This window comes from Heteronotia binoei, chromosome 9 (assembly GCF_032191835.1).
Source record: "Heteronotia binoei isolate CCM8104 ecotype False Entrance Well chromosome 9, APGP_CSIRO_Hbin_v1, whole genome shotgun sequence".
Lineage (NCBI taxonomy): Eukaryota > Metazoa > Chordata > Lepidosauria > Squamata > Gekkonidae > Heteronotia > Heteronotia binoei.
In genome coordinates, this window is record NC_083231.1 from 100,532,751 (window position 1) to 100,560,244 (window position 27,494).

The 27,494-nt window shown below is 44.8% G+C and overlaps 1 protein-coding gene across 1 annotated transcript in view; it reads right to left on the reverse strand.

Annotated features, from left to right (window-relative positions):
- Positions 1 to 430: 430 nt before the first annotated feature.
- Positions 431 to 27,494, reverse strand: part of LOC132577335 (probable E3 ubiquitin-protein ligase HERC6) — a 34,720-nt gene continuing 7,656 nt past the window's right edge. The window contains exons 5-23 of the mRNA XM_060247067.1: positions 26,494 to 26,588; positions 25,374 to 25,501; positions 23,825 to 23,961; positions 23,060 to 23,133; positions 21,366 to 21,493; positions 20,845 to 20,904; positions 20,647 to 20,743; positions 17,791 to 17,980; positions 16,502 to 16,653; positions 14,782 to 14,898; positions 12,314 to 12,412; positions 9,592 to 9,762; positions 8,674 to 8,820; positions 7,045 to 7,211; positions 5,342 to 5,408; positions 4,521 to 4,591; positions 2,754 to 2,937; positions 2,551 to 2,653; positions 431 to 850 (exon numbers count right to left, since the gene is read on the reverse strand). Of these exons, the coding sequence (XP_060103050.1) occupies positions 639 to 850; positions 2,551 to 2,653; positions 2,754 to 2,937; positions 4,521 to 4,591; positions 5,342 to 5,408; positions 7,045 to 7,211; positions 8,674 to 8,820; positions 9,592 to 9,762; positions 12,314 to 12,412; positions 14,782 to 14,898; positions 16,502 to 16,653; positions 17,791 to 17,980; positions 20,647 to 20,743; positions 20,845 to 20,904; positions 21,366 to 21,493; positions 23,060 to 23,133; positions 23,825 to 23,961; positions 25,374 to 25,501; positions 26,494 to 26,588 (2,399 nt within the window). The 3' untranslated portion in view covers positions 431 to 638. The remainder of the gene's footprint in view (positions 851 to 2,550; positions 2,654 to 2,753; positions 2,938 to 4,520; positions 4,592 to 5,341; positions 5,409 to 7,044; positions 7,212 to 8,673; positions 8,821 to 9,591; positions 9,763 to 12,313; positions 12,413 to 14,781; positions 14,899 to 16,501; positions 16,654 to 17,790; positions 17,981 to 20,646; positions 20,744 to 20,844; positions 20,905 to 21,365; positions 21,494 to 23,059; positions 23,134 to 23,824; positions 23,962 to 25,373; positions 25,502 to 26,493; positions 26,589 to 27,494) is intronic.

Below are 27,494 nucleotides of genomic sequence, written 5' to 3' on the forward strand. Positions count from 1 at the left end.
TGCTAACTAAAATCTGGAGAACTAAACAGTTTACACACTTGCTTGTGCTATTCCGGTTGGTTTTAAGAAGCAGTCCTGGATTATCTTTGGAGTAATGTGGCCACTATGGAGAGGCTAAGAGGCAAGAAAAAAACAGCAAACTTTCGTGAAGATGTTTCATTGCCTCTGCAAAGGCTTCTCAATTCACAGCAGCCAACACCCTGTGGAAGCACCCCAAGTCCGACTGGCAACAGTATAAATTTCACACCTGAAATCTATGGTGCTTCTACAATTAAGTTGGAGAAACAGCCATAAAACAATTTTTAAAAGGGGGAAGGATGACAACAGGGAAAACATAGGAATGCAATTGTCTGGGATAATGTCTGAATTCTTGGAAACAGCCTTGTGAATAATGGATGTCTGTACTGAAGAAAAAGGCCACTGAGACCTGTTGGGTGCAAACTGGAATTGTTTAATAGCTAATGTATTTTGTAAAACAGGTACAGTTAAGCAAAAAGCAAAGCTTCAGGAACTATGCGGGAAAATCAATGACAATTGTTTGAACCACATGAAGGCCCTTGTAGATTTCCTTAAATTTCTCCATAACACATGAAAGGCTAAGCTACCAAACTCCGATCTATGTTGTTGAATCAGCTGTTTCACTGCTTGCCAAAGCCTCGATTGTTCTCGATGGCTTGGAGAAGTTTCTCTTTTAGTCTTCCTATTGTGGAATAAGGAGGCAGAAGTAGAATTCCAACGCAGGACTGAGCCTCAGGGATGTGATCTTCTGTAAGCGCTTTATGCGAGTGAATAGTCAGCTGCACGAACTCCATTCCCACTACAGGGACCCGGTCAATTCCTGAGACAAACACTGAAAAAAGACAACGCAGATTAGATGACACTCATAAGCTAAGTCAGAAAATATTTAGCCAGTACCAAGTGGGTTGAATATACTTTGCCCAGGGTAACAAATAGGGTTTTACCAACCTCCAGGTGGTGGCTGGAGATCTGCTATCGCAACTTATCTCCAGATGATAGAGATCAGCTCAGCTGGAGAAAACCGCTGCTTTGGGAGGTGGATTCTATGGCATTGTACCCCACTGAAGTCCCTCCCTCCCCATGTTCCACCCCCAAAGTCTCCTTGTATTTCCCAACCTGAAGCCAGCAACCCTCAACTTAATCACAATGGAGTACACTGTGTGAGCTGGATATCACCACATAATCTCTATTAACAACTGCATGACTTTGTCTAATTCCTCCACACTTACCCCAGTAAAATTTATGTTGATGAATTAGGTAAGAGGATTTTAAAAAAATTAATCCACTTCACTATGACTCAAAGCTAGATACATGGAGTGAGTCAATACAATCAATAGGATGGGACATTCAATAAACAATATGAGAAGATTAGAATTGTGGAACCAATCAGAAATCTAAAAACAACTGAAGCAAAGCATTAACATGACACTTCAAAAGATGCCAGGATTACTTAGCAGGATCCCAGTTTCAGCAAGCTGAACACAGTAGTACAGACCACAGTCCATTATAATTTAACCAAGTAACTTCATAAATCATTTCACACAACTAATGGGGTCACATTACAATAATGAAGCTCCTATAACACTTTGGATGCATGCAAAAAGCAAACGCTCAAAAGCAGAGTGCTTTGGAATGGATTTTATAAGACTCCTCAGAACAAATGCCACATAATTTAAATTCATACGTCAGAATCCAAAGACACCTTAGCTCAGAAAGGATGACTGTTATTTTAAGAAAGCCAGTGTAAATGTATTTGATCGACTATTCAATCAGGACTTTGGAGCACCAAGTTAAAAACCCCACTTGTTCCAGTCACAAAGAAAACGGAATGACTTTGGGGCAATTTACTTTGGGAATTTTCGCACAGGGCTTACCCCGGAGCGACGTCCCTCTTCACCGTGCAGCGTCTGCGCAGATTTCGCACCAACTGCTCCGCAGAACCCGGAAGAGCCGCAAAGAGCCGCGGCTTTTGCGTCGCAAATGTAAAGTTGGTTTTTGGCGGTTTACATTTGTGATGCAAAAGCTGCGGCACTTCGCGGCTCTTCCGGGTTCTGCGGAGCAGTTGGTGCGAAATCCGCGCAGACGCTGCGCGGTGAAGAGGGACGTCGCTCCGGAGTAAAGTCAGTGGGAAAACGGCCTTTATCTCAGTCCAGTCAACCTTTGAGGGTTGTTGTGAGGAGAGAACGGAGCAGCAGCTTCCCAACAGTAATATTCAGCAGGAACTCATTTGCATATTAGGCCACACCCCCTTACATCACCATTGTTTCACACAGGGCTTTTTGGTAGAAAAAGCCCATCAGGAAACCATTTGAATATTAGGCCTGATGCCAAGCCAGCCAGAACTGCATTCCTGCTCAAAAAAAGCGCTGGTAATTCTGCTTTGATCAAAAGCCTGCCATAGTGAGAGATTGTGATCTGTAAGCCTAATAGCTATTCTGTGAGGCAGGCTGTAAAGATAAAATGGGATGGAGGAGCCATATATACCCCCCAAAGGAATGACAATATATTTTTTAAAACCATATTAATACTTACAAAGAAAACCTTTTTTGTCATCCGAAGTTAGCTCATGGAAAACTTGCCAGAACATCCTGATGGTAGGGTGTGCTGGACTATATATACCCCAGTATACAGCATTCTTGAAAGAAAGGGGGGGGGAGGGAGGGAACGTTAGATGTGAGTGAAACTTTACAGACGCAATAACAAGTGATCCTAGTCAAGTCAGTGGTTGTACCAACCTTTTCATATACTTCCCAATTGTAATCTGCAAGCCCAATTGCCACGTCCATCAGCTCCTGGGGCTCGAAGAAGCCAACAACCCGCTTGTCCAGGACTCTATAAACCCCCCTCTTGAACTCTTCAAAAGCTCCCTCCACAGATTTGTTGAAGATATAATCCACATACTTATTGACAAAGTCCTTCCTTTGAAGAAACAGACAGAAAAACTGCTGTAGGCTTCTGAGAAAATCTTGCTTCTAAAAGGAAAACTTGGGATTTCTGAAAATCAGTTAGTAACTTCCTGAAAAATCACAGAGCGGAATGCAACTTGACTGTTGATTAGTTTTGTACTAACTGAAACAAACAATAACCACAAGAGGGCTCTTATACGGATGCATTTCTGCTTGAATACACACACACACACACTTCTTAAACTCGGTTAATTTACCTGTTCCTAAAATAGCACTAGTCCTCACCTGGATATAGCCCAATCTCAGAAACTAAGCAGGGTCAGCCCTGGCTAGTACTTGGATGGGAGAACACCAAGGAATATCAGGGATGCTATGCAGAGGCAGGCAATGACAAATCACCTCTGAATTTCTCTTGCCTTGGAAACCCCACAGGGCCAGCATAAGCCAGCTATGACTTAACAGCCGTTTTCACCACCAAAATAGCACTGGAACTGTTGTATCCAATGTCTGTTTCCACCAGGGAGCTTACAGGGAGGAAGCTGCATATACTAATACCTACAACCCTGTGAGGTAGGCTAGGCTGAATGGGAGTGGCTTGGATCAAGCTCAGTGAACATAAAAACACGTCCAGGGATTTCAGTTCAGGGCCAGTAATTCATCCATTGCAATATACCCTTGCTGTTTAGAATGGAAATAATGCCAGATGCGTAGCCATGTCAGGTTGATGAAGCAAAATGAACAAGGGTCTTGTTAAGTGTTTCCAAAAGTTTAACACGACAGGCTTTGCAGGGGCTCTCTGGACCCAGGTGTTGTGAGACAAGGCAGGGAAATGAGAAGGGGGGGGGGCTTAACTCAAGGATCAGGTGTGAAGCTGGAGATATAAAAAGGGAGTGAGGGGAATGGAGAGAGGCTAGCAGGCGAAGATGAAAAGCTGAAATAGGTGGGAGTGGCATAGCTCTTCTCTGGTGTAACCCTGAGATGGCTGAGTTGAACCACACCTTTGGGGGGTTGGTATGACACCTAAAAGAACTGCATAAAGAAACAGTGACTAGGCTTGTGATCTCAAAAGCCTTCCTCATAGACTCTGAGTGCAAGGTTCCTCTGCCCCCCAGGGGAAGTTCAGGGCAGGAACTCCTTTGCATATTAGGCTACAACCCCCTGATGTACCCAATCCTCCTGGAGCTTACGGGGCTCTTTTTACAGGGCCTACTGTAAGCTCTTGGAGGATTGGCTATGTCAGGGGGGTGTAGCCTAATATGCAAAGGAGTTCCTACTACAAAAAATGCCCTGGGGGTGCTTCAAGATTCGTGTTTGGGGAAAGGGGAGGGAAGGAGAAGTGGAAAGAAAGCAACTTTAACTTTAAATGCAGTGATTTAAAGAAAGAAATGCTTTTTACAAGCCAGCTGATGGGGCTGTGGGGGCTTCAAGAGACACACACTGTATGAGAAAAGAGTCACACGCGGCTCCCAAACCAGTTTTGCCTCCCCCAGTCTTTAGACTAAGCTCCCTTCCACTCATTTATTAATTAGAGATCTACCAGGAGCCCTTGGGAAAAGGAAAGCAGCAAAGCAGAGTAAGGAAATCATCATTACATACTTGTTTGCATTGTTCACAGCTACTGATCTGCCATTTGGAATCAAATCTACATCTGTGTTGTCCCAGGATACCTGAAAATCAATGTAAGAATTGACAAGTTGTATCCTACTGGCTTTTCTACTAGTGCAAGGATAGAGAAAGGACCCTTTTTTGAGCCCTGAAAAAAGTTGGTAAGGATGGTGGGACCTGCATTGGCCAAAAAAAGCCATACAGGAGGTTACAGTGAGGAAGGGGATTTCAGTGGAGCAAGCAGAAAATTTTGATGGCAGGATCAAAACCCATGAAATGCCAACAAACACCCAAACCTGCACCATCCAATCCAACTGCCTGGGGTCAATGCAGGGAACCCAAACCTAGAGCACGTCTGACAGATGGCTCTTCAGGTTTTACATAAAGATCTTGCCTCTAGTGAAGGGCAACTGACTCCACTGATGAACTGTTGTTACTGCTAAATTCCTCCCTAATGTTCAATTGAAAGTTATCATCCTGTAATTACAACCCTTAGATCTGTTCTTGCCCTCTGGACCACCAGAGAACAAGCCTCTGCCTGCTTCCAGGGTGACAGTCTTCCTGGTATTTTGAATAGCGTGATCACACCCTTGCCTCCATCTCTGAAGGGAAGGTCATCACCATTAAGATACATATAGCAGGCTAAGGAACAGGAATAGCCAAAGCCAGTGGAACTAAATGCATAAATCAAATTGAAACATGGCTGGCTGGCTGCTCTTCCACAAAAAAGACAAGCAATTCTGAAACGTCACCAAAAGAAGTTGCACGGTGCCAGCGGAACAGGAATGTCAGTGTCTTCTGGAGATACTCACACTGTAACACAGTTGAAGTTCGGCTTCCATATCATCCTTTTCATAATCAAGAACTGCTTGCAAACTCCTTATTAATGTCGGGAAAAGCAGGAAAACAGTGTTTAATAAGTAATTACATCATGAAATCAAGCAATGGTAATAAATGATGTGGCTGGCCACTCCACCCCCAACGGTTGTACTGGAGGTCACGGCCCAGCCTTCGCTGCTAACAGCAGCTGCTGGTAAGCTGGTTGCCATATTGCATTCCAAAACATGGCATTTGGAACCACAACCATTTTTGAGCAGAACAGATATTAGGACCAGAGGTGAGATGGCCACCTCTGGTCCTAATACCACAGGCATCACAGATACCCAGAATTACAGCTTGCATATAGATTTTTTTTAACTATATGGAGAGCCAGTTTGGTGTAGTGGTTAAGTGTGCAGACTCTTATCTGGGAGAACCGGGTTTGATTCCCCACTCCTCCACTTGCAGCTGCTGGAATGGCCTTGGGTCAGCCATAGCTCTGGCAGAGGTTGTCCTTTAAAGGGCAGCTGCTGTGAGAGCCCTCTCCAGCCCCACCCACCTCACAGGGTGTCTGTTGTGGGGGAGGAAGGTAAAGGAGATTGTGAGCCGCTCTGAGACTCTTCGGAGTGGAGGGCGGGATATAAATCCAATATCTTCTTCTTCATCTGACAGCAATGCCAATTCTGTGAACTTAGGCAGATCACTGGAAAGTGGGCAGGAAGGGTTGCATCAGTGTTTAGTTCTCCTGGCCCCTTGTTACATGTCCAAGGAAATGCTGATTGCCACATTGGGGTCAAGCAGCAATTTTTCTCCAGGCCAGTTTGACCAGGGACCCTTGAGGGTTTGTTTTTTTGCCATGGAGCAGGGGTCACTAGAGGGGGGGGGCATCTGTGGAGGGAGGTATTTGTGAATTTCTTGCATTATGGGGGTTGGACCAGATGACCATGAAGGTCTCTTCCAACTCTCTGATTCTATTATTCTAATGGTGATGGAGAACAGCAATAGATCGGAATGCGGACTGATTTCTTTTCTCTCATGCAAGGCAAAACGCATTACATTTTGGAGGGAGAGCAGCTCAGTCCAAAAAATCTCAACAATCTATATGCAAGCTGTAACTCTGGGGATCTGTGATGCCTTAAACCTTGTGTGGCTCCATCACTTTTGCAGTCTGATTGAATGTGGAGCGTTCTTTGGTATAGGCCAAAACATTCTCTGCAGTAGATGCCTTCTTCTGGAATGGTCTATCAGAGTGCAGGACAGTTTTATTCCAGAAGGCACCAAGTGCCGGACAAGCCAGTTTGGTGAAGTGGTTAAGTGCGTGGACTCTTATCTGGGAGAACCGGGTTTGATTCCCCCCTCCTCCACTTACAGCTGCTGGAATGGCCTTGGGTCAGCCATAGCTCTCTCCTAGAGCTGTCCTTGAAAGGGCAGCTGCTGTGAGAGCCCTCTCAGCCCCACCCACCTCACAGGGTGTCTGTTGTGGGGGAAGAAGATATAGGAGATTGTGAGCCACTCTGAGACTCTGATTCAGAGAGAAGGGCGGGGTATAAATCTGCAATCATCTTCTTCTACTTGTAAAGCTAAAAAATTTTTAACATCTAGACAGCTTCTGCTGTGAAATCTCAACATGCACTACCACAAGAAACATGGGGCTAGACATATATGAATACTGACCAAGAAAATTTAGGCCACTTACTTTCCTAAGACTGGGCTCAGTTCTTTCAGGTCATTGAGGGAGGGCTTCTTGCCCATCAGTTTTTTAAAGAGCGCAAGTGGGAAAGGCACACTGGCAATGATACTGTTGAAGAGGCACATCCCAAAGAGGACCCCAAAGAGGTGATACTTTTTCCTCTCTGCTGAAGGCTGCAATGAAGGAAAACATGAGATCATGGGATACTGCCGTGCAACAGCTGCTTCCTCAGACAGCCTTCTCCTGATGGTACTCTTGCCTAAGATTGTCCATGGGTCAAGGCATTCTCTGCGGTAGGTGCCTTCTTCTATAATGGCCTATCAGAGTGCAGGACAGTTTTATTCCAGAGGGCACTGAATGCCGGGTAAACTGTTTGGACAGATTTGGCTGCATTTTAACCTATGCTCTTAACATTGTACATTGTTCTTAACATGTTGCTGGATGCTTCTGTTTTGTGACCCTGGAGCTTTTGCCATTTTGCTAGCTGACTTGAATCTCAGGAGATAAAGCAACACCAATTGCTCAAGGAAAACCATAAGCCAAGCATCTAGTAACATTCAATTGCAGCCACTGGCTCCTTTTGTAATGTTTAAAGTCTTCTTTGAGCTTGTAAGTCAGGCAGGCCATTGATGCTAGTGCAGCCAGGTCCAGTTTCTCTGCACAAGCTTCTCCTTCAGAGGATTTAAGAAGTATGAGTAGCCAAATGCACACGTTTCAGTGCATTCAGCAGCATCCAGATCTTCAATAACACTGTGCTTAGAGAGGCAGGAGTTCCAGGTGTGAAGGAAGCCCTTTGCAAACAGAGAAACAGGAAGATAGATGTCCTCACATCTAATAGATGCCCCCAAGTGTTTCCCTCATGATATTTACAAAGACAGGCCTGGGAACGAAACTGGCTACCAGATTTAAATGCTTCACGGTACCACAGAACAAGCTTATTTGGAATGATACGCCCCCCCCCCCCCAAACCAACAATCTCTTTGTTTGGGGAGCTTAAATTAGGTCAGGGAGAACAAATTTATAAATGTAGCAAATACAGTATTCTAATATTTACACAATCTAATAAAATGGCACAGAGTGGTAAAGCTGCAGTCCTAAGCTCTGCTCACATGACCCAAGTTCAATCCTGACAGAAGCTGGGTTCAGGTAGCTGGTTCCAGGTTGACTCAACCTTCCATCCTTCTGAGGTCAGTAAAATGAGCCCCCAACTTGCTAGGGGGAAAAGTGTAGATGACTGGGGAAGGCAACGGCAAACCACCCCATAAAAAGTCTGCCGTGAAAACGTTGTGAAAGCAACGTCACCCCAGTCAGAAACGACTGGTGCTTGCACCTTCCTTTACCTTTATTTATACCATCATGTCTAAAATTTAAACTAAGTCAACTCAAGTTCCTTTACTCTATAGTTTAAAATTTTAAAACTGAATAGTTAACACCATAATTTTCTATTTATCCATCATGTGCCTCATCTCCCTCTGATGCACTCACAGCAACACATACAGCTCTCCCAGCCTTATTTTATGCTCACAACAACCTCGTGAGGGTGGCTAGGCTGAGAAATCACACTAGGCAGGGAGGGCAGGGGCCATTTTGTATCCCCTCCTCATGCATAGAAGCTTCCCTTAAGCAAAAGCGTACCCTAGTTGAAAACCACATAGGAGAATTCTTCTCACAGTACATAAACATCCCATAGTCTGGATGGATGATCTCCTCGAACACATATAAAAAGAATTCGACCAAAATCGCTCTAGTTTCATGTCGATCCGTTTCTCCTTCAAACTGAATCTGCCCAAAACAAAACAAAAACATTTCTTAAAAATATACTGGCGCTGACCTCACAGAATGTGAGGCAAAAAAGAGAGCAAACGTCGTTCACAGAAAAAAGTCAGTCACTAGAGTCATCTTTCTGATTCGTGGGTGGTGATGAATGGGACTGGGCCTTTAGGTGTGCAGGAAAAGGCGACCCTGTGAATTAATGTCCTCCAGAGCATCCAATCATTGACTGCCTCCTCACTCAGGTCTTGCAAACTGAAGGCCATGGCTCCCTGTATTGAGTCATTCTAGAAAGACATTTTTAAGCAGGGGAGTTCCAAGTACTGGAAGTAGTTCAGTATGTGCAGTTGTGGCTACTGTACTGATGTCCAGCTCTGCAGGAAGAACACACATTATCCTGCCCTATGGCGCCTTCCTGTAATATACGCCAATCATTTTCTCCAGGCTTTCAAGATCCCACCCTTTTAAGTCCTTGGCAATCTACATATGAACATATGAAGCTGCCTTATACTGAATCAGACCCTTGGTCCATCAAAGTCAGTATTGTCTTCTCAGACTGGCAGTGGCTCTCCAGGGTCTCAAGCTGAGGTTTTTCACACCTATTTGCCTGGACCCTTTTTTGGAGATGCCAGGGATTGAACCTGGGACCTTCTGCTTCCCAAGCAGATGCTCTACCACTGAGCCACCGTCCCTGGATCTGGAATCCCATTTTGCCCACTCCACATCCCACTGTTGACAACATCTGCAAGAGCTGCGTGACAATACTGCCTAATGCCAACTCACCAACAATTGCATTTTCAGGCAGATATCTTCCACTTGACTCAATTTTTTAAAAGTATCTTCTAGAAGGTTGTGGCGCTGTACTCGCAAGCGAAAGAAGGGCAGTGTGGGATATTCATTCACTCTGTTCAGTCGGTTTTGGATTAATCTTTCGCGGGCTTCTGCCTTTATGCACTGGAGGAAAAATAAAAGGGAAAAGGAGTTATTTGGTATTTTAGTCATTTAGACCCTAGTGGCCATAATGGGGGGGATAGTCTCTGCAGCTGTCCTCAATGTTACATCACAGAAGATCCCATCCATCCTCGACAGACCCCTGCTCAGAAGAGATGCACCTACCTCCTTGGACATCCACTGTTCTCAGGTATGACTGGATGGGACTCCTTTGGTCCCCCCCTTCCCACCCAACCCAGTACCCAGGTGTCATTTTGTAGAAAAATAGGTGGTGGAGCTCATTAGCATAACTCATTAGTATATGCCGCCCCCCACCATCCAAAAGCAACCCGGCACAAGAAAGGAGAGCCCTGGGAGAGCGAGGCCTGTTTGGGCTGGCTAGAGATCCAGCCAGTCCAAGAAGGCCTCACTTGCTTGGGGCTCTCCTTGGCCACTCCACCCACCCCCAGTCAAAAGGCCAGCAAGCCACCCCAAATCACGTAAGAAGTAGAGAAAGGATAGTGCTAGCTTCTCCAGGGGATAATGAGGGCTGCTGGGGGCATGGCAAAGCTCCTGGTAGCTGGCTGGCTGCCCACTCTCCTAATCCAGGGATTGTTATGCAGCTGCATCTACTATTCAATGGATGAGGTAGGTGGGGCAGAAGAGGGGGGACCCTCAGAAAGGTTCAGGAGCTGTGCTCCTGTGAACTCCTGCTGGATCTGAGGCCTGCCAGTACCTATCATCTACACTCTCCTCCATCATTTGCTCATGCACCATCACCAACTGCTAGAGCCAAGCCAAAACACTAATTGTTTTAGCATCCTGTTCCAGATAATGTCTGATGCAACTTCTGCTGGGCAAGGAGCTTCAGGCAGGTGAACCGTGGGACTGTTTCTCCACCACAGAACCTCCTGCACCTTAAAAACAGGCCCTCCTCTCCTTTCTCAAGCCCTGTGCACACACCATGGACTGCATAGTTTCAGAAGCAAGAAGTCGTTTTCAGCATTTAGCTGTGCTGATCTGCAGTAGAGCAGCTAGATTTCCAGTCCTGTAGCATCTTAAGAGACCAACAAATATTTTCGGTGTATAAGCTTTTGAGAATCAAAGCCCACTTCCTCCGATACTATTATTTCATATCTGACAAAGGGAGATTTTACTCTCGAAAGCTTCTACTCACAAAACTTTGTTGGTCTCTAAAGTGCTACTAGACTCGGAGCTAGTTTTGACTGGATAAGGCGCTGCCTCTTGGAACCAGAAACCAGGGCTACGGCCTTTTCTCCATGGCTGACTTTGTTTCTCTTCATTTGCACAGTTATTTAAGGCCTGGGCTTGCACAGAAGCCTCTTCCTGTCCTTTGGCTCTTAGCTTGAAGGTCAGAGCCTTGAGCTGGGAAAAAGACGTTCTAGAACTGCCCTGCTTTCCCCACTTTGTGTTATGTCTTTTATATTTTCCTTTTTTGTACTGAAAGCTGCTTTCAGTCCTCATTGGGGGGAAAAGTAGGGTGAATAACTGAATATGATTCATATTTCCTGCTGAAAAACTGCCCTGTAAAAATTCCACTGTAATTAGCAAGAGCTTGGATCCTCCTGTAGCTTCATCTAAAACCATCATACTTACTGCGTTCCAGGTGGTGGTGTGATCTCTGACAGGAGTACCTGCTGTGGGTACTGACCATTACAATGCATAGTGCGAAGTTTTTCAAGCCTTTCCCCCAAAGGTCAAGAGGTTCTATGTCCCATAAGTCCTTGCTAGCTTTATACGGGAAGTTGCAGAAGCACTAACATTTTCATGGAGAACCACAGACACAGGTGGCTAGATATTCCCTGTTTCTTCAGAGAGTCTGAATTCAGAACTCAGTGATGGAAGACACCAGAGTTCTCATTCCTCAGGACTATAATGCAAACAATTCTCAATGCCATGGGGGCTAGAAAGATTGTGCGAAATAATCATGGAATTCTTGCGGTGGCAGGCTAACAGCAACCTAATTGGAGTTTTCAAACTACTAACTTTTTGTGGGTTTTTAACATTTTGTTTATATTGTAAACTGCCTCGAGTCCACAAGGGCAAAAGGAGGGTAATAAGCAATGTTCCCTCTAAGCTGTGGAGTCTTGTGAGCAGAAATTCTACTTTGCGAGCTATCAGCTTTAAAGCTGTGAGCTACTGCATAAATGAGTGTGCTCTGGGGCCATTTTTGTGACAAGACAAAAATTTGTGAACCAGAGGCTAAAAAACTGTGAGCTAACTCCCACTAACTCAGCTTAGAGGGAACACTGGTACTAAGTTTCTTATGGGTGCGAACCCACAGATTACAGGTCCTTGTGAAAGGTTCTTTTCAACTGCATGTAAAGTTTGCAAAGATATATTATGTTCTAAAACTAAATTTTAATTCCTATTTTATATACTTTATTTCCTACTGTTATACAATAATTGAATATTTTGTGGGTTTCTTTCTGATTTGTGCTGGTCATTGACTATATTAAAATCAAATGAATGAACGGTAGTAAGTACATTGATTTTCAATACACTGATACATAAAGTAGGAGCTGACAACAGCATTTTAGGTACCACACCTTACCTCTCGCACAGTAGAAGAATCAAGGTTGAATAGTTGCATCTTTATTACAGGATTGAAAACAAGAGGATAGCGGCAGAAAGAAATGAGAGGCAAAGAATGCTGGGAAGAAAAAAAGGGGCCACAGGTAAGACAGATATTCTTCCCTCTTCAGAGCTTCTGCTCTATTAACCTCTATGCAACATCAACATGTTTCTGTCTTTTTTCTAGAACCGGGGAGATAATGATAGTTCTTCCTGCTGTGCTGCTACATTCCCCAAGCAAGTCACTAAACTGCAGCCTTGTCGCTTCCTGGAGTTGATTCCAATGACATAAAATGGCTGCCCTTTGACAAAACAAGCGCCCAAATGAGTTGTCCACTTGTAGAGACATAATGAGAGGTCATCCCTCCCCTTGCATGAAGTAAGTTGAAGCAAATATAATTCTTGCTTGCTTTTGGATAAAGTCTTTAGAGGCCAATGCTACTCTAGGTTAATTAAGTGGTGTGGTCTTGAAACAGGCAGTACACTGGTCTCCAGTGGGGCACCCATGAGCACCATGCTTCCCGCTGATGTGGCAAAAAGCCACATTTGGCTATTCTCCACCTTGTTGGAGCAGGAGGTATCTCCTCAGAGTCCAGGAGGCATCACCTTTGTGTCTCAAGGGAGCACTCATTCAGAAGCAGCTACCTCCATCATAGAAGGACACTTGGCCAGGTCTCCATGGCAGCCATTTCGTTGTTGGCAGTGCTTCCCATGGCAGCCATCTTATGTTGATATCTTGAAGTTCCCACAAACTCTAAGAAAACATACTTTTTAAAGGTTTACATAACAGAAACTAAAAGTATGGTTAAAAGTGGAATGCAATAGTACTCATGGGGTGTGTGTGGAGAAACAGGAAAGGTCAAAGGGGGCCATCTAGGGACACCAGCCTCCAGGTGGGACCTGGGGATTCCCCAGAATTAAAGCTCATCTCCAGACCACAGAGATCAATTCCTCTGGAGACAATGGATTCTTTGGAGGGTGGAATCTGTAGCATTGTACCCCATTGAGGTCCCTATTAGGGATGGGAATGAACCAGGAAAATAGAAGTTCATCCAGTTAACAAACCAAGACAAACCTTTACCACTTAATGAACCGATTTAGAGATCTTCCCTCCCTCTTTTCTGCTTGGGGCAGCTCTCCAGGGCCAGCACAGTGGAAGGTGGGGGGGGGAGGAGAAGATATTGGATTTATATCCCACCCTATACTCTGAATCTCAGTGTCTCAGAGGGGTCACAATCTCCTTTACCTTCCCCACACACTCACAACAGACACCCTGTGAGATAGGTGGGGCTGAGAGAGCTCTTACAGCAGCTGCCCTTTCAAGGAAAACCCCTACAAGAACTATGACTGAGCCAAGGCCATTCCAGCAGCTGCACGTGGAGGAGTTGGGAATCAAACCCAGTTCTCCCAGATAACAGTCCACACACTTAACCACTCCCTTCCCGGAAGATCTACCCCCCCCCTAGGACAGCTCCCTGATGCCAGCAGAATGGGGGGTGGGGAGATCTCCCAAAAAGCCATTTAAAGGGAACATTCCCTTTAAATGGTTTTTGCAAGTGGGTGCCACACAGGAGTGGAATCCAAGCAGTGAATCCACCCGTAAGTGATGAACTCACCACTCGGAGTTCACTCCTGTGTAGTGCCCACTTGTGAAACCGATTTAAAGGGAACACTCGGAAGTGGAAGGGGGGAGGAAGTGAGAGGGATTCTCTGAAATGACTTGCATCTATTTCAGCCTAAGAGCTTGACACACATGCACGTCATTTCAGCAATCTCTCTAATCCACGCCCCGCCGCTTCCTACCATGAATGAACGAATGAATTTATTTACAGTCAAAAGTCCATTATTTACAAACCACAGACCATTAACCATAATACATCCTTATTAGGACCACCATAAATATTCCAAGAAATATATTTGGTCATAAAAACCTTCAAACTTCCTACTATAAACCATGATGGGCACAAACTGAGACTCGCAAACAATAAACCATACTTATTTCATGACAAATTTTGGCTTGTGCCCATCCCTAGTCCCTGTCCTCCCCAGGCTCCATCCCCAAAAGTCTTCCAACCTGGATCTTGGCCACTCTGCCCTCCCATCCCCAACCAGTGGCAAGGAATCACTGGCAAAACTAGGGGTATTCCAAATCTGCCACTTTATGGATATCTTTGGTCATAAAAACCTTCATACTTCCTACCATTTCTCCTTTGACTCCATTACTGATATGCTGCAGCTCCTCAATGAGTCCTGCAGAATTCTTGTCCAGTCCTGTTACTTAAGATACCTAACTGGAGAAGCCCAGCTGGGGACTGTTATGCAGGGTGTTCTCCCTTGGAACTGTGAGGCCTCCTAAGATGTGCCAATGCACAGGGCACTGCAGCCTTAGAAATTCTGCAGGGCATGTTCAAAGAGCTTGCACAATCGAGTCAGAACACAAATACTCACAAGGTTCTCAATCCAGGCGTGCCATCTGGCTAAATCGACAAAAAGGTTAATTTTCTGGGAGATCTCATCGATATAGAAGCTGCTCAGCTGGAGTTTGCATCCAGCCTTCTTGTTTACCTTGAACGACAAATGCCATCTGAGTTCAGACAAAAGGTATTTATACAAATCCACAATGCTTCCCCCCACAATCCGACAAAGGCAGAGGTCCTTTGCCTGAGTCGCAGCCGTCTGGAAATCCCCCTACCAACTTTTGATGGTGCGCTACTTACAATGGTGCCCAGGGTCAGAAGCTTTGGGGAGCTACTGGAGCCTTCTCTATCAATGGAGGCCCAGATATCAGCCACTGCCAGATCTGCCTTTTTCCATCTTAGATGGGTACGACAGCTGGTCCCCTTCCTCAAGCACGGCAACCTGGCAACTGTGATCCATGCTACAGTCACCTCAAGATTGGACTACTGTAATGCCCTCTACATGGGGCTGCCCTTGTCCCAAACCCGGAAACTACAGCTAGTGCAGAATGCAGCATCCAGGCTGCTATTGGAACTCTCCAAGTGAGAGCACATACAGCCAGAGCTGCATTGGCTGCTGATAGTATACCGGATTCGCTACAAGGTGCTGGTCATCACCTTTAAAGCCCTTTATGGCCGAGGACCTTTCTACCTTAGGGACCGTCTCTCCCCACATGTTTCTCAGAGGGTACTTAGATCTGGATCGTAGAACCTACTGTCAATCCCTGGGCCGAGGGAGGCGAGATTGAAAACCACCAAGGAAAGAGTCTTTTCTATTGCTGCCCCCTATTGGTGGAACCAACTGCCGAAGGAAGTTAGAGCCTTGCGGAACCTTGCCGAGTTCCGCAAGGCCTGCAAGACAACACTATTCCGGCTCGCCTTTAATTGAACTGCCAATATAAAAGGATACTGGAGAGCATTGTATACCACCAATACTAAATGATACCAGCACCAAAAACTGTTTTAATTATTTTAATTGTTTAAACTGTGTATATTGTGGATTGTTTTATTGTTGTGAGCTGCCCTGAGACTGCTTCTGCAAGGAGGGTGGGATAATAAATCTAATAAATAAATAAATAAATAAAAATTTCCTGGAGCATAATGATGGGCACCAGAAGGGCTCACAGGTATTGTGGTGTCCAGGCTTTCTCTTTCCAACCTTCCTACCTTTGGCTGAATTTTTATGCAAACTGTATTTACAGAAACATTTAGATGAGGTAGAGAAGGAAGAGAAAGAAGTACTTTTCTCCCTTTCTCACAAGAACTTGTGGACACTCAATGAAATTGCTGAGCACTCAGGTTAGAATGGATAAAAGGAAGTACTTCTTCACCCCAAGGGTGATTAACACATGGAATTCACTGCCACAGGAGGTGGTGGCAGCTACAAACGTCCAATCAAGAGGGGACTGGATAAACATATGGAGCAGAGGTCCATTAGTGGCTATCAGCCACAGGGTATTGATGGAACTCTCTGTCTGGGGCAAGTGATGCTCTGTAGTCTTAGTGCTTGGGGGGAGGCAATATGGGAGGGCTTCTAGTGTCCTGATCCCACTGATGGACCTCCTGATGGTACCTGGGCTTTTTGGCCACTGTGGGACATAGAGTGTTGGAGTGGATGAGCCACTGGCCTGATCCAACATGGCTTCTCACGTTCTTACCAACAGCATCGTCATGTCTCCCAGCCATTCAAAAAGGTTACGAGGTCTGCCTACCTTGTATAGTTTTTGAAGCATTTCCAAGACCGGAGTTACTTCCAGGCAGCGGGGAGGCTCATAGTAATAGGGCAGCTGAGACACCACAGCCTTCTTACACATCTGAACAATTCTGTCAAAAAAAGGCACAGGCAACGACATCCAATATTTTTCTGCAAGAAAAAAAGGGACAGAAAGCAAATATGCAACTCTTCTCTTCAACAAATTTTAAAGGATTACACATTCTTCACTATACAACTCATTGCACAGCTAGGAATGCAAAGTTCTGGGGTCGGTCATCAATTTTCATCCAGGCCAGTTTGGCCAGAGATCCTGGAGGGGTTTCCCCCCCCAACTGTCTGGTTGTGGAGCAAGTGTCACTGGGGGTGTGAGGGATGTATTTGTGAATTTCCTGCATTGTGCAGGAGGTTGGACATGACCGCCTGGAGGTCCCTTCCAACTCTGGGGTTCTATGACAAAGGCTTGGGAAATTCCTGGAGATTTGGGGTCTTGCCTTCACAGTGTCCCTTGCCCATTGCACTGGATCACATGGCAAGCACCACGAGAAGTGTTAGAGATCATCCTGGTGCCCTTGGGCACGACACTGGGGACTACTGGGATGTTTTGTGAATACAGGAGAGTTTGCCCAGTCATAGAAGCATGCTATCCACTGCAATAATTAATCTCCCAAGAAATATATTATATAGGGTGGAGTATAAGTAAATCCAAGTAGATTCAGTTCACATACAGATTGCTGTCGAAAGGAGACAGAGAAGCCTAATTCAGGGAGCACTTTCCCTATCACAAGAAGACAGCTAAATCTGGCATGATATGTATGGAAGTATGAGGGCACAGTTTTTGCAGGACAGACCTGCAGAAACATGTGACTCCATGCAGAAAATGAGGGACAACAAAAGACAGAGAGGAGGAGGGGTTAGAGGGCAGTTCCCATGCAATGTTCCCTCTAAGCTGCAGAGTCTTTAGAGCAAAAATTCTACTTTGTGAGCTACTGGTATTAAAGTTGTGAGCTACTCACATTAAAGGTGTGAGCTACTGCATAAATTAGTGCGCTCTGGGGCCATTTTTTCTGAGCTAAGCCAAAAATATGTGAGCTGTAGGCAAAAATGTGTGAGCTACCTCACGCTAACTCAGTTTAGAGGGAACACTGCTCCCATGTTAAGAGAGAGACATCCCCCCATTCAAGGAGGTAACACCTATATACCCTTAGAGCAATGTCGTGTCCTCTAATGTCCAGACATGTTGAGTCACTCACTCCAACAGGGACTGGGTAGGATCCCCTCCAAACTCACCCAGAAGGTCTGAAGAGCGCTTGCTCATGCTTCTGATGGCTTTTGCAAAGGGCAGAGCCAAGGACTGCAGGTTCTGTGCTTCCAGGGCGCCAGAGCATTCAGGCAGCAGAAGGAAGCAGGGAAGGGCCTCTTGGTGAGGAGAAGTCAACGGGAGGGAGGGGATCAGATGGTTCAGCAGAGAGAACGAGACCTGCAGTCATTTTGAAAACAGCACTGAAATGCAGGTATGTGCTATATTCTTGCAAAGAACTCGTCTATTTCTGGGACTATTCCCCTTTGAATCCACAGCTAAAACACTTAGGGGAGTTGCATTATCTCATTTTTACTTCACAGGCAACATAAAGAGGTTCCATGGCATCTTCCACATGGAGTTGAAATTCTGTGGTTTCCCCCACTGCTGATGCTGATAGTGCAACAGCTTCCTTTGGGAAATTGCCATATTTTCTTAATTTTGTTACATTCTCTCCCCAATTTCTGCTGCATTTCTAACGCCACGAAATGGAAAGGAAATGTTCAATAAAGGAACAAAATAGGAGTCAATTGCACCTTTGAGACCAACGTAATTTTATTCAGAACGTAAGCTTTCGTGTGCATGCACACTTTTTCAGACGAGGAAGCTTACAAGAAAGCTTACGTTCTGAATAAAATTACGTTGGTCTTAAAGGTGCAATTGACTCCTGTTTTGTTCTACTACTTCAGACCAACACGGTTGCCTATTTGGATCTACCTGCTCAATAAAGGGTTTGTTTTGTTTTCTGGTGGAATCTCCAATGCAACCAACGATTTTTTACTGTATCGAAGACTTGCTCTGGAGTCTGTTAGATCCCCAAGCCAGACTTGGTCAAATACAAAGTTTGTCTTTAGTGACACCTCAAAAACCAACTGAGTTTTATTCGCGGTATAAGCTTTCGTGTGCAATTACACTTCTTCAGCATTTCACGTAGAAACGAAAGCTTATACCTTGAATAAAACTTTGTTGGTCTCAAAGGTGCTACTAAAGACAAATTTTGCTCTATTGCTTCAGACAAACATGACTGCCCACATGGCTCTTTCTTTGGTCAAATTCACATTGCTTTCAGGTCAGTAATAGTTTAATAAAGCTCCTGTTTTGATAAAGTCAGTCAGTCTGTATAGTGCCACAGCTTTTTTTGCTGAAACATACAGGTGGGGAGGGAGGGTTTTTTGTTTTTTAGTTGGCTTGGATAAATTATTAGTAGCAAGTATGTGTTTTGGCTAGGTCTTTAAGAATATTAGTGGATAGAGTATTAAACTGAGTGAGTGGGTGAGAGGAGCAGAATACGTGACTGTGTGATCTGAGACTGGTGACCTGAGACTCTGTATAGATCTTTGGTAAGTGATGTCAGGTCAAGGGATTCCAGTGCTCCTGGGGAGGGGAAGGTACAGCGGTGGGAGCAGGCAAAATTGGAACGGAAGGAGACTGAGACACAAGAGGGCTCGCTCCCCTTCCAGCCTGTGTCCCATCCCAAGAATAGCAGGTAGATGGGCCAAGTGGAAACACTCGCCTCCGTCCCTGATATTGTGCAACGCCAGGTCCATAAATAATAAAACCTCAGTCCTGCAGGATTTCTTTATCAGGCAGGACATCGACCTGGCTTGTGTGACGGAGACCTGGGTGCAGGATGGGGAGACAGTGGCTCTCTCCCAAGTAGCCCTTCCTGGGTTCTCCATTCTTCACCAGGCTCGGACTAGCGGGCGGGGGGGAGGGGTGGCTTTTTTCATATGAGAGGATTGCTCCTTCAGGGCACTTCCGCTGCCACAGATCGTAGGCATGGAGTGTGCTGGCCTAGTGTGGGACGTAGGGGAGAGTTTGGCAATCTGGCTGGTGTACCGTCCACCTAATGCACCAGCCAGTGCCCTACCGTCCCTGATGGAGGCTGTAGCAGGCTGGGCATTGGAGCATCCTCGGTTTATAGTCCTGGGTGACTTCAATGTCCATGCAGAGGACGCAGCTTCCACTTGGGCGATGGACCTAGTGCTTTCCATGGCAGCACTGGGACTCTCCCAATATATAACAGTGCCCACGCATCAGGCTGGGCATACATTAGACCTGGTCTTTGCGGCAGGAGTTGTAGTGGATCAGATTTCTACCGAGGTGGTGCCATGGTCTGACCACTATGCCCTGAGGGCTCGTGTGGATACTCCACCCCTATCCCGTTTAGGCGGTGAGCAAGTTTTAGCTTGCCCGCGAAGCCATATGGACCCTTTGCGGCTTCAAACGGCTATGCGGGATCCCTGGCCCTCTGGCGACTCGCTGGATGAAGGCAGAGAACTGGAACAACCAGCTCTCCACAGCCATCAACGAGATTGCCCCCCGACATCCTCTTCATCCTTGTTCATGATCTGCCCCATGGTATACCCTGGAGCTGCGATCAATGAAACAGCGATTAATACGACTAGAGAGACAATGGCGACATACTCAAGACGAAGCTACGAGAACATCTTATAGGTCATTTACGCAGACCTATGAGATGGCAGTCTAGGCCACAAAGATGACTTACTTTGCGTCCCGGATTGCATCTGCGACCTCGCGCCCAGCACAATTGTTTGGTATAATTCGGTCATTAACAATTTTACCGCATGGTAAACAAAACATTAGAGAATTGGAAATAGGCTGTGAGGCTTTTGCGAGTTTTTTCGCAGATAAAGTCTTGTTGCTCCGACACGACAAAACCAATTATTGGGAGGCAAAATTGTGGTACTGATACCAAATTACACAATTCTGCAAGGACTGCTGTAGACTACTGAATTCCTTTGATTTCAAAATATATTTTATTTCTGAACACAATTCAGTATCATCGGTAGCCACCACCATGTTGTCATAACCTAATTCTTTACCCTGCCAGCAATCCAGTCTCTTTTGCTAAGCTCACAGAATACATCTCTTGCTTTTTGTAGATCAACTGCTATACAGCAGCCATTTTCCAGGGCAGACCTAAAAGAGATACAACATAAGAGAGAAAAGAAGGCTTGCAACATATCATCTCCAAAACACCTTATTTGCCACCAACTTTCTACAAAAACTCAATTACTCACCTAGGTTTTAAGAAACTTGCAGTTAAACAGGCAGGTGAAGAAAATATCACTTCTATTTCTCTACAAGTAAAACAGATAATCAAACATCTATAAAGCTCAACATGTCAGTCTTTTTACATTTGTGCTGGATTTTCTTCTGACACATCCATCACAACTGAGGAAAGGCCCATCATAAGAAGGTGTTCACTCGCCAAGTCCTTCCAGGTGCCACTACAGTCTACTCGGATGGACAGCAAGTCTCAGGACGACATAAGGGTCTGTCTTTCTAACCCATACCTACTACCCAAGACCCTTCAACTGGATGTGCTGCAGAGACTGGGCACACAAACTGAATGGGTCTACCACTAAATCACAGTATCTCCACATGAACAGCTGAGAAGCACCATTATTGCAGCGGTGTTCTATGCAGTGGCGCTCTCATTAGAAGTCAACAGACAGTGACAGCCATTTTTGGTTTGGGGCATGTACCTTAGGGCTCTCTGCACTGTTTACCCCCATAAAACAAGAGAAACAATCAATACCTTTTTGCTTTCTGGCGAGTTTCACTTTCTGCTCTGGCTGATATCCACTTGTCAATCAGTGCTCTGTCTATTTGGCTGATCTTTGGCAAGGTTTCTACAAAGAAGCCTCCGTTTGTGTATTTAGGTACCTTTAAAAAAAAAAACCAGAAAAGGCCAATAGTAAAATGCTACTAACTCTTCAACCAGCTAATCATCTATATCAGGGGTCTTCAACTTTTTACAATCAATGAATCAATTTATATCAAGTTTCAGAACAAAAATAAACCAGATCCAGAGCAAGGAACCACTAAAAGAAAGCTATTTTGAGTTAACTATACACTTTAACAGAACAATGTCTGATTTATTTTACTGCTAAAGAATGTCAGAAACAGAATGGAATGGTAGATTTTTGAGTCTATGTCAGGCATGATATTTCTGATTATTGAATCAATATGTATTCTGTGCTCATCTTTCCCCCCTCCCTTCTCCTTTTCTGTATAAGACTCCTCTTTAAAGCCCCCCCTAACTTGGTAACTCTCAGTGATTCAGGATATGAAAGTAATCTTGTCATTGTAAAGCAAAATGCCTCTCCCGCGAGTTCCCATCCATATGCCTTATCAGTGGGAAACTAGGAATGTGTGGGAACCAGAAGATGTAGTACTCAAATGAATAGTTGATATTTCTCTTTGAACCCTACACGCAATCCACATCGGTATGTTATGCTTTCGAAGTTATCTGAAACTTTGCCTTTGAAGTAGCCTTTAAGAATTTACGCTGTGTGACACTCTGTATCACTTCCAAGGTTTTGTTCCTTGGAGCAAGTATTGGATTATCAATAAAACGAGTCTTTGATTTAAACAAAAGCTTGATTATTCGAAATACCGATGCTTGACAGTCACAAGTTATCACAACACTCAGGACAATGGAATCCCCAGGGCTTAAAAAAGCTATCAGTTTCTTATCTCATTACACGTGCCAATGTCATTCAGTTCCACATCTGTTTGCAAACTCTTTTATTACATTGTATGTTAATGTGCTGCTATTCACAAGTTTTACAAACTGTCTTAATCCAATCTGAACTGTATCTACTGCTCAGTTACTTATGCATCCTGACTCTAATTAGCCCTTCCTAGCAACACTCTCTACACCCTCTACATATATGGAACGGTTGGGAACTTCTGTTTCAATGTATCTGAAGAAGTGTCAATGCACATAAAAGCGTATACCTATCTTTTCCCACCCACTTTCTAAAAACACTTGGTGGGCACCAAGAAAAGTATTAGCAGGTGCTACAAGACCCAAAAGCACCTTGCTGAAAACCCATACCTAAAGATATCCAGCAGGTTTTTTTTTGGTAGCAGGAACTCCTTTGCATATTAGGCTACACCCCCCTGTTGCAGCCAATCCTCCAAGAGCTTACAGTAGGCTCTGTAAGAAGAGTCCTGTCAGCTCTTGGAGGATTGGCTATATCAGGGGTATGTGGCCTAATATGCAAAGGAGTTCCTGCTATAAACAAACAAACAAAAAGCCCTGATATCCAATGAATTCCATGTCCTAGGATCAGAACTGTACATATATTCTGGTTCCAAGCTCACACCGTTTGCTGCTAAAATTATATCATTTCTTTAAAGCCTCAGTTAGCTAGAAAATACAAGCTGTAGGTGGTACCTACCAGGTCAGATTTTCTTAAGTCAACAGAATGTACAAAACACTACCTGGAGTTGAACTGTGCTGGCAAAATTAACGTATGTTCCTGCAAAAATCTGTTTCACCGGAATGTCCAACAATTCTGCAAGTGCATGAAACTGTGTCAGTGGTTAATATACAAATGTTGTTTACAATGTGCTATTTTCGCTTCTTCTCCAGTGCACTGGATCCTTGATGGAACCCTACAGAGATCCTTTTGAACTCCCTGATTAGATCCCCCACTCCTCCCATTGACATAAGGAGTCCTCTCCAATTCCTCCTCCGTCAACAGTGGGGAAGGATACCTTTCAGTCCTCTGAGAGGAGAAGCCCTCATGGCACACTATTATGGATTTAAGCAGGAGAGTCAAGCACATACTTAAAGCTCTGCAAGTGAAATAAATGTGAAGGAAAGGTCCAATTCTGGCTGAATCATAGCCACCATGTAAAGTATATAACAGAAGTGGCCAAACTTGCTTAACATAAGAGCCACATAGGATAAACATCAGATGTTTGAGAGCCATAAGAGAGGAAGGAAGGAAGGAAGATAGGTAGGTAAGTGGGGGAGGGATAGGGAGGTTGAAAGAAAGCAGCTTTAACTTTAAATGAATTCTCCAAGCCGCCAACTGGCTTGGCTTGGAGAAGTGATTTAAAGACTGACAGGGCAGTGGAGGCTTCGAGAGTCACACAACATGTGTGACAGAGCTACATGTGGCTTCCGAGCCACAGTTTGGCCACCCCTGGTATACAAGATTCAAAGAAAACTGGGGTTTTTTGAAGGGACGAAAAGGCTACCATTCGGAGAAATAAGTGCACTAATGTTAAAGTTCTGCATCTCTTCCTTCTCGCAAGAAGCTGTTCCACGTTCACTGCATCCACGTCCAAAAGATATCAGCTCACCAGAAGCAGCGATATAAGCAAGAGTGTGGTAGCTGTTAGAGAGGGGAAAAAGAGAGAGAGAGAGAGGTGTGTGATGACAGAAGCTGTCTGTTCACCATCATATGAGAAGTCTCCCCACCCCCCATCCCCAACACACATCTGAAGGAATTTGTGAGCCAGGAGATCCACAGTGCCCACTATGTGAAGGTCTCGTTAGTGCAATTCCCCTCTTCCACATTGCAGAAGAGAAATTATGGCCTCCTTATCAGCCAAGATTCCCGGTAAACAAACTGGCAGCAGAAAAGTATTCCCAAGTTGCAAGCAGTGTTCCCTCTAAGCTGAGTTAGTGTGAGCTAGCCCACAGTTTTTTAGCCTCTGTGGCTCACACATTTTTGTCTTAGCTCAGGAGAAATGGCCCCAGAGCAAACTAATCTATGCAGTAGCCAAATTGAACATATGAACATAAGAGAAGCCATGTTGGATCAGGCCATCCAATCCAACACTGTGTCACACAGTGGCCAAAAAACCAGGAGCCATCAGGAGGTCCACCAGCGGGGCCAAGACACTAGAAGCCCCCCCCCACTGTGCCCCCCCCCCAGCAATTACTTGCTCACAACTTTAATGCCAGTAGCTCACAAAGTAGAAATCTTGCTCACAAGACTCCACAGCTTAGAGAGCGTATTGGTTGCAAGTACTGACTATTTTGTTTCTTCTAGTACGGAAGACATACAAGTTATCTACATGAGTCCACCTCTCCTATACTTTTGAAAGTGCAGTGATTTCAGTTGCCAAACGACATTAACAAGCAAATAATATCTGACTGGATTAGGTGTAATTCGCTAATGCTAATGTCATTTTACAGCTAATTCAACCACACTTACTATTATCATTTGGCTGCTAATGTAATTTGGCATCTGAAATCACTTCACTTTCCAATATGTAGGACAGATGGACTCACATTCTAACTGTATCTGAAGAAGGGAGCAGTGACTTCTGAAAGCTCAACCCCTGCTACAAATTTTGTTAGTCTTTAAGAAGATGAAGAAGAATAAGACTACTACATTTATATCCTGCCCTTCTCTCGGAATCAGAGACTCAGAGTGGCTTACAATCTCCTATATCTTCTCCCCACCCCACAACAGACACCCTGTGAGGTGGGCAGGGCTGGAGAGGGCTCTCACAGCAGCTGCCCTTTCAAGGGCAACCTCTGCGATAGCTATGACTGACCCAAGGCCATTCCAGCAGCTGCAAGTGGAGGAGTGGGGAATCAAACCCGGTTCTCCCAGGTAAGAGTCTGCACCCTTAACCACTACACCCAACAAGGTGCTCCTGAATTCTTACTCTTTTCTGCTGCTACAGACAGACTAACCCAACTACCCATCTTGTAGTTATCTACAATGATCCTTACATTACTTTCTCCCACCCTACTACAAAAACAACAAAAGGTGCAAGCCATGGTACATACCTTCCACATGCCAGAAGAGAAACCGGACCACCAACCCCATCCACTCTTTGTGGGCCAGTTTTCTGGGTAGAAGAGCTTTGCCCCAACTGCCCAGCAGAGTCATCTCCAAATGTGAAAACGCTGCCATCCTGTTTAGAGTTTGAGCAAACCACAGCGGCATAAGTGTGCAATGGCTACTTCTGTTAGTAAAACTATATGCACTTTCCCCCACTTTAAAAAAATGCTGTTCATTTCTCATTTTTATCTATCCCAGCAAAACATCTCAAGAAGTCAGGCTGAGATAGCTGGACCACGCTCACAGGCAGAAATGAAAGTATGTTGCTAGACCGAAACACTTCGATTTGCAGCAGCCCAGCTTAACAAATGCACCTTGAACCCTCAATGCTTGATCCAGCATGGAGGAACCAGAAGCAGGAACAAGCTCTTGTATGTGCAAGTGAAGCCCGTCTGCATCATTATGGGCATCAAAGCCTCCCTGATCCATCTGTGCTTCTTTTGATGCACGTATTGTTACAGTATTACATGAGGGGAGACTAAAGTGATTTAGAGAGAGGGAGGATTTGAGTCTAGGTCTTCCAGGTCCAGTCTGACACTGAAGTCATTACTGCCCTCCTGTTAGGCCAAACCACATTAGAAAGCTATTTAGCAATGCTATTCTTGATGTATACGGCTGCCTCCATACTAGAATGGTTGCTAAAAGAGCTTATGCTGGGGGATCATGGAACAGGAAGGCACAAGAGCCAGTGTGGTGTAGGGGTTAGAGTGACAGGCTAGAATCCAGGAGACCCAGGTTCAAATCCACACTCTGCCTTGGAAGCCTGATGGGTGAGCCTGGGCCAGTCTTGCAACCTAACCTACCTCACAGGATTGTTGTGAGGATAAAATGGAGGAGAGGAGAACAATTTTCTGGAAGTTCAGGAGAAAGACAGAGGCATAAATGACATAAGTAAGATAAAAAATAAGCAAACGCCATGTGGGAAGGGAGCTGCAGTCAGGAGGTGAAGCAGGTTAAATTGTGTGGAAACCCACTGTTTCAATGAGCCTTACGCTTCCAGGAAATTCATTCTCAAGCTTCAGAATGCGATTGTCCAGCAATGAAGAAAACTAATCTCAAGCATACCTGGGTGAGGACAGCCGTGTGCTCAGCCCCACAGCTAATGTAGATCACATCGAGGTTCCTCAGAGCAGCCACTGAGTGTGGCTTGAAGACCTGTTCTGTTAAGAAACCAGATCATATTTTTCCTTTTATTATTTGTTTATCCAAGTATGAATAACACAATGACATGACACAAGCATATAACAATATAAACCAGGGGTGGCCAATGGTAGCTCTCCATATGTTTTTTGCCTACAACTTCCATCAGCCCCAGCCAGCATGGCCAATGGCTGGGGCTGATGGGAGTTGTAGGCCAAAAGCATCTGGAGAGCTACCGTTGGCTGATATAAACTATTCATTATACACTATACACTATAAACCCAATATAAAGTATACATTATTATAAACAAATATTACAATAAGCAAATACAATTAAACCATAAAAGTTATGAACAAATGTCACTATAAATTCATTAAGCCTCTAGATTTACAAGATCCATTCAACTATAAACCAAATCTAAGTCAGAGCTAAAACTTCCTTCTTAACTTGTTCCTTAGGATACACATTGTAAAAGATCCCCCCCCTTCCTATTGTCTTTGCCCACAAGGCCAAGGAGAACCCACCAAGCTGTGTCAGAATTCCAGATGTGCCTGTAAGATCAATAAGGCCGAGGACCCCTCAACTACTCCGACTGGCAGCATCTCTCCAGAACCTTAAGTGGTCTTTCACACCACCTGATTCTTTTCACTAGAGATGCTGGGTATCGATTCTGGAACTGTCTGTGCACAAACCAGATACTCTATCACTTAGCCATTGCCTCTGCCACCCTAACTTCACTTTTATTGTTCAGAATATTTTAAGATGTAGTTTTGGCTTAGTAAATGCCTGCAGCCCATGTAAATACAGCAGGATCTCACGAAAATAAAGTTCATCTGCTGAGCTGTGCATGAACAAGCCTATTATAGACTCAGAAACCCCAACAAAATATTTTTTCACAATTTCAAATTCTGGATTCCTTGTAATC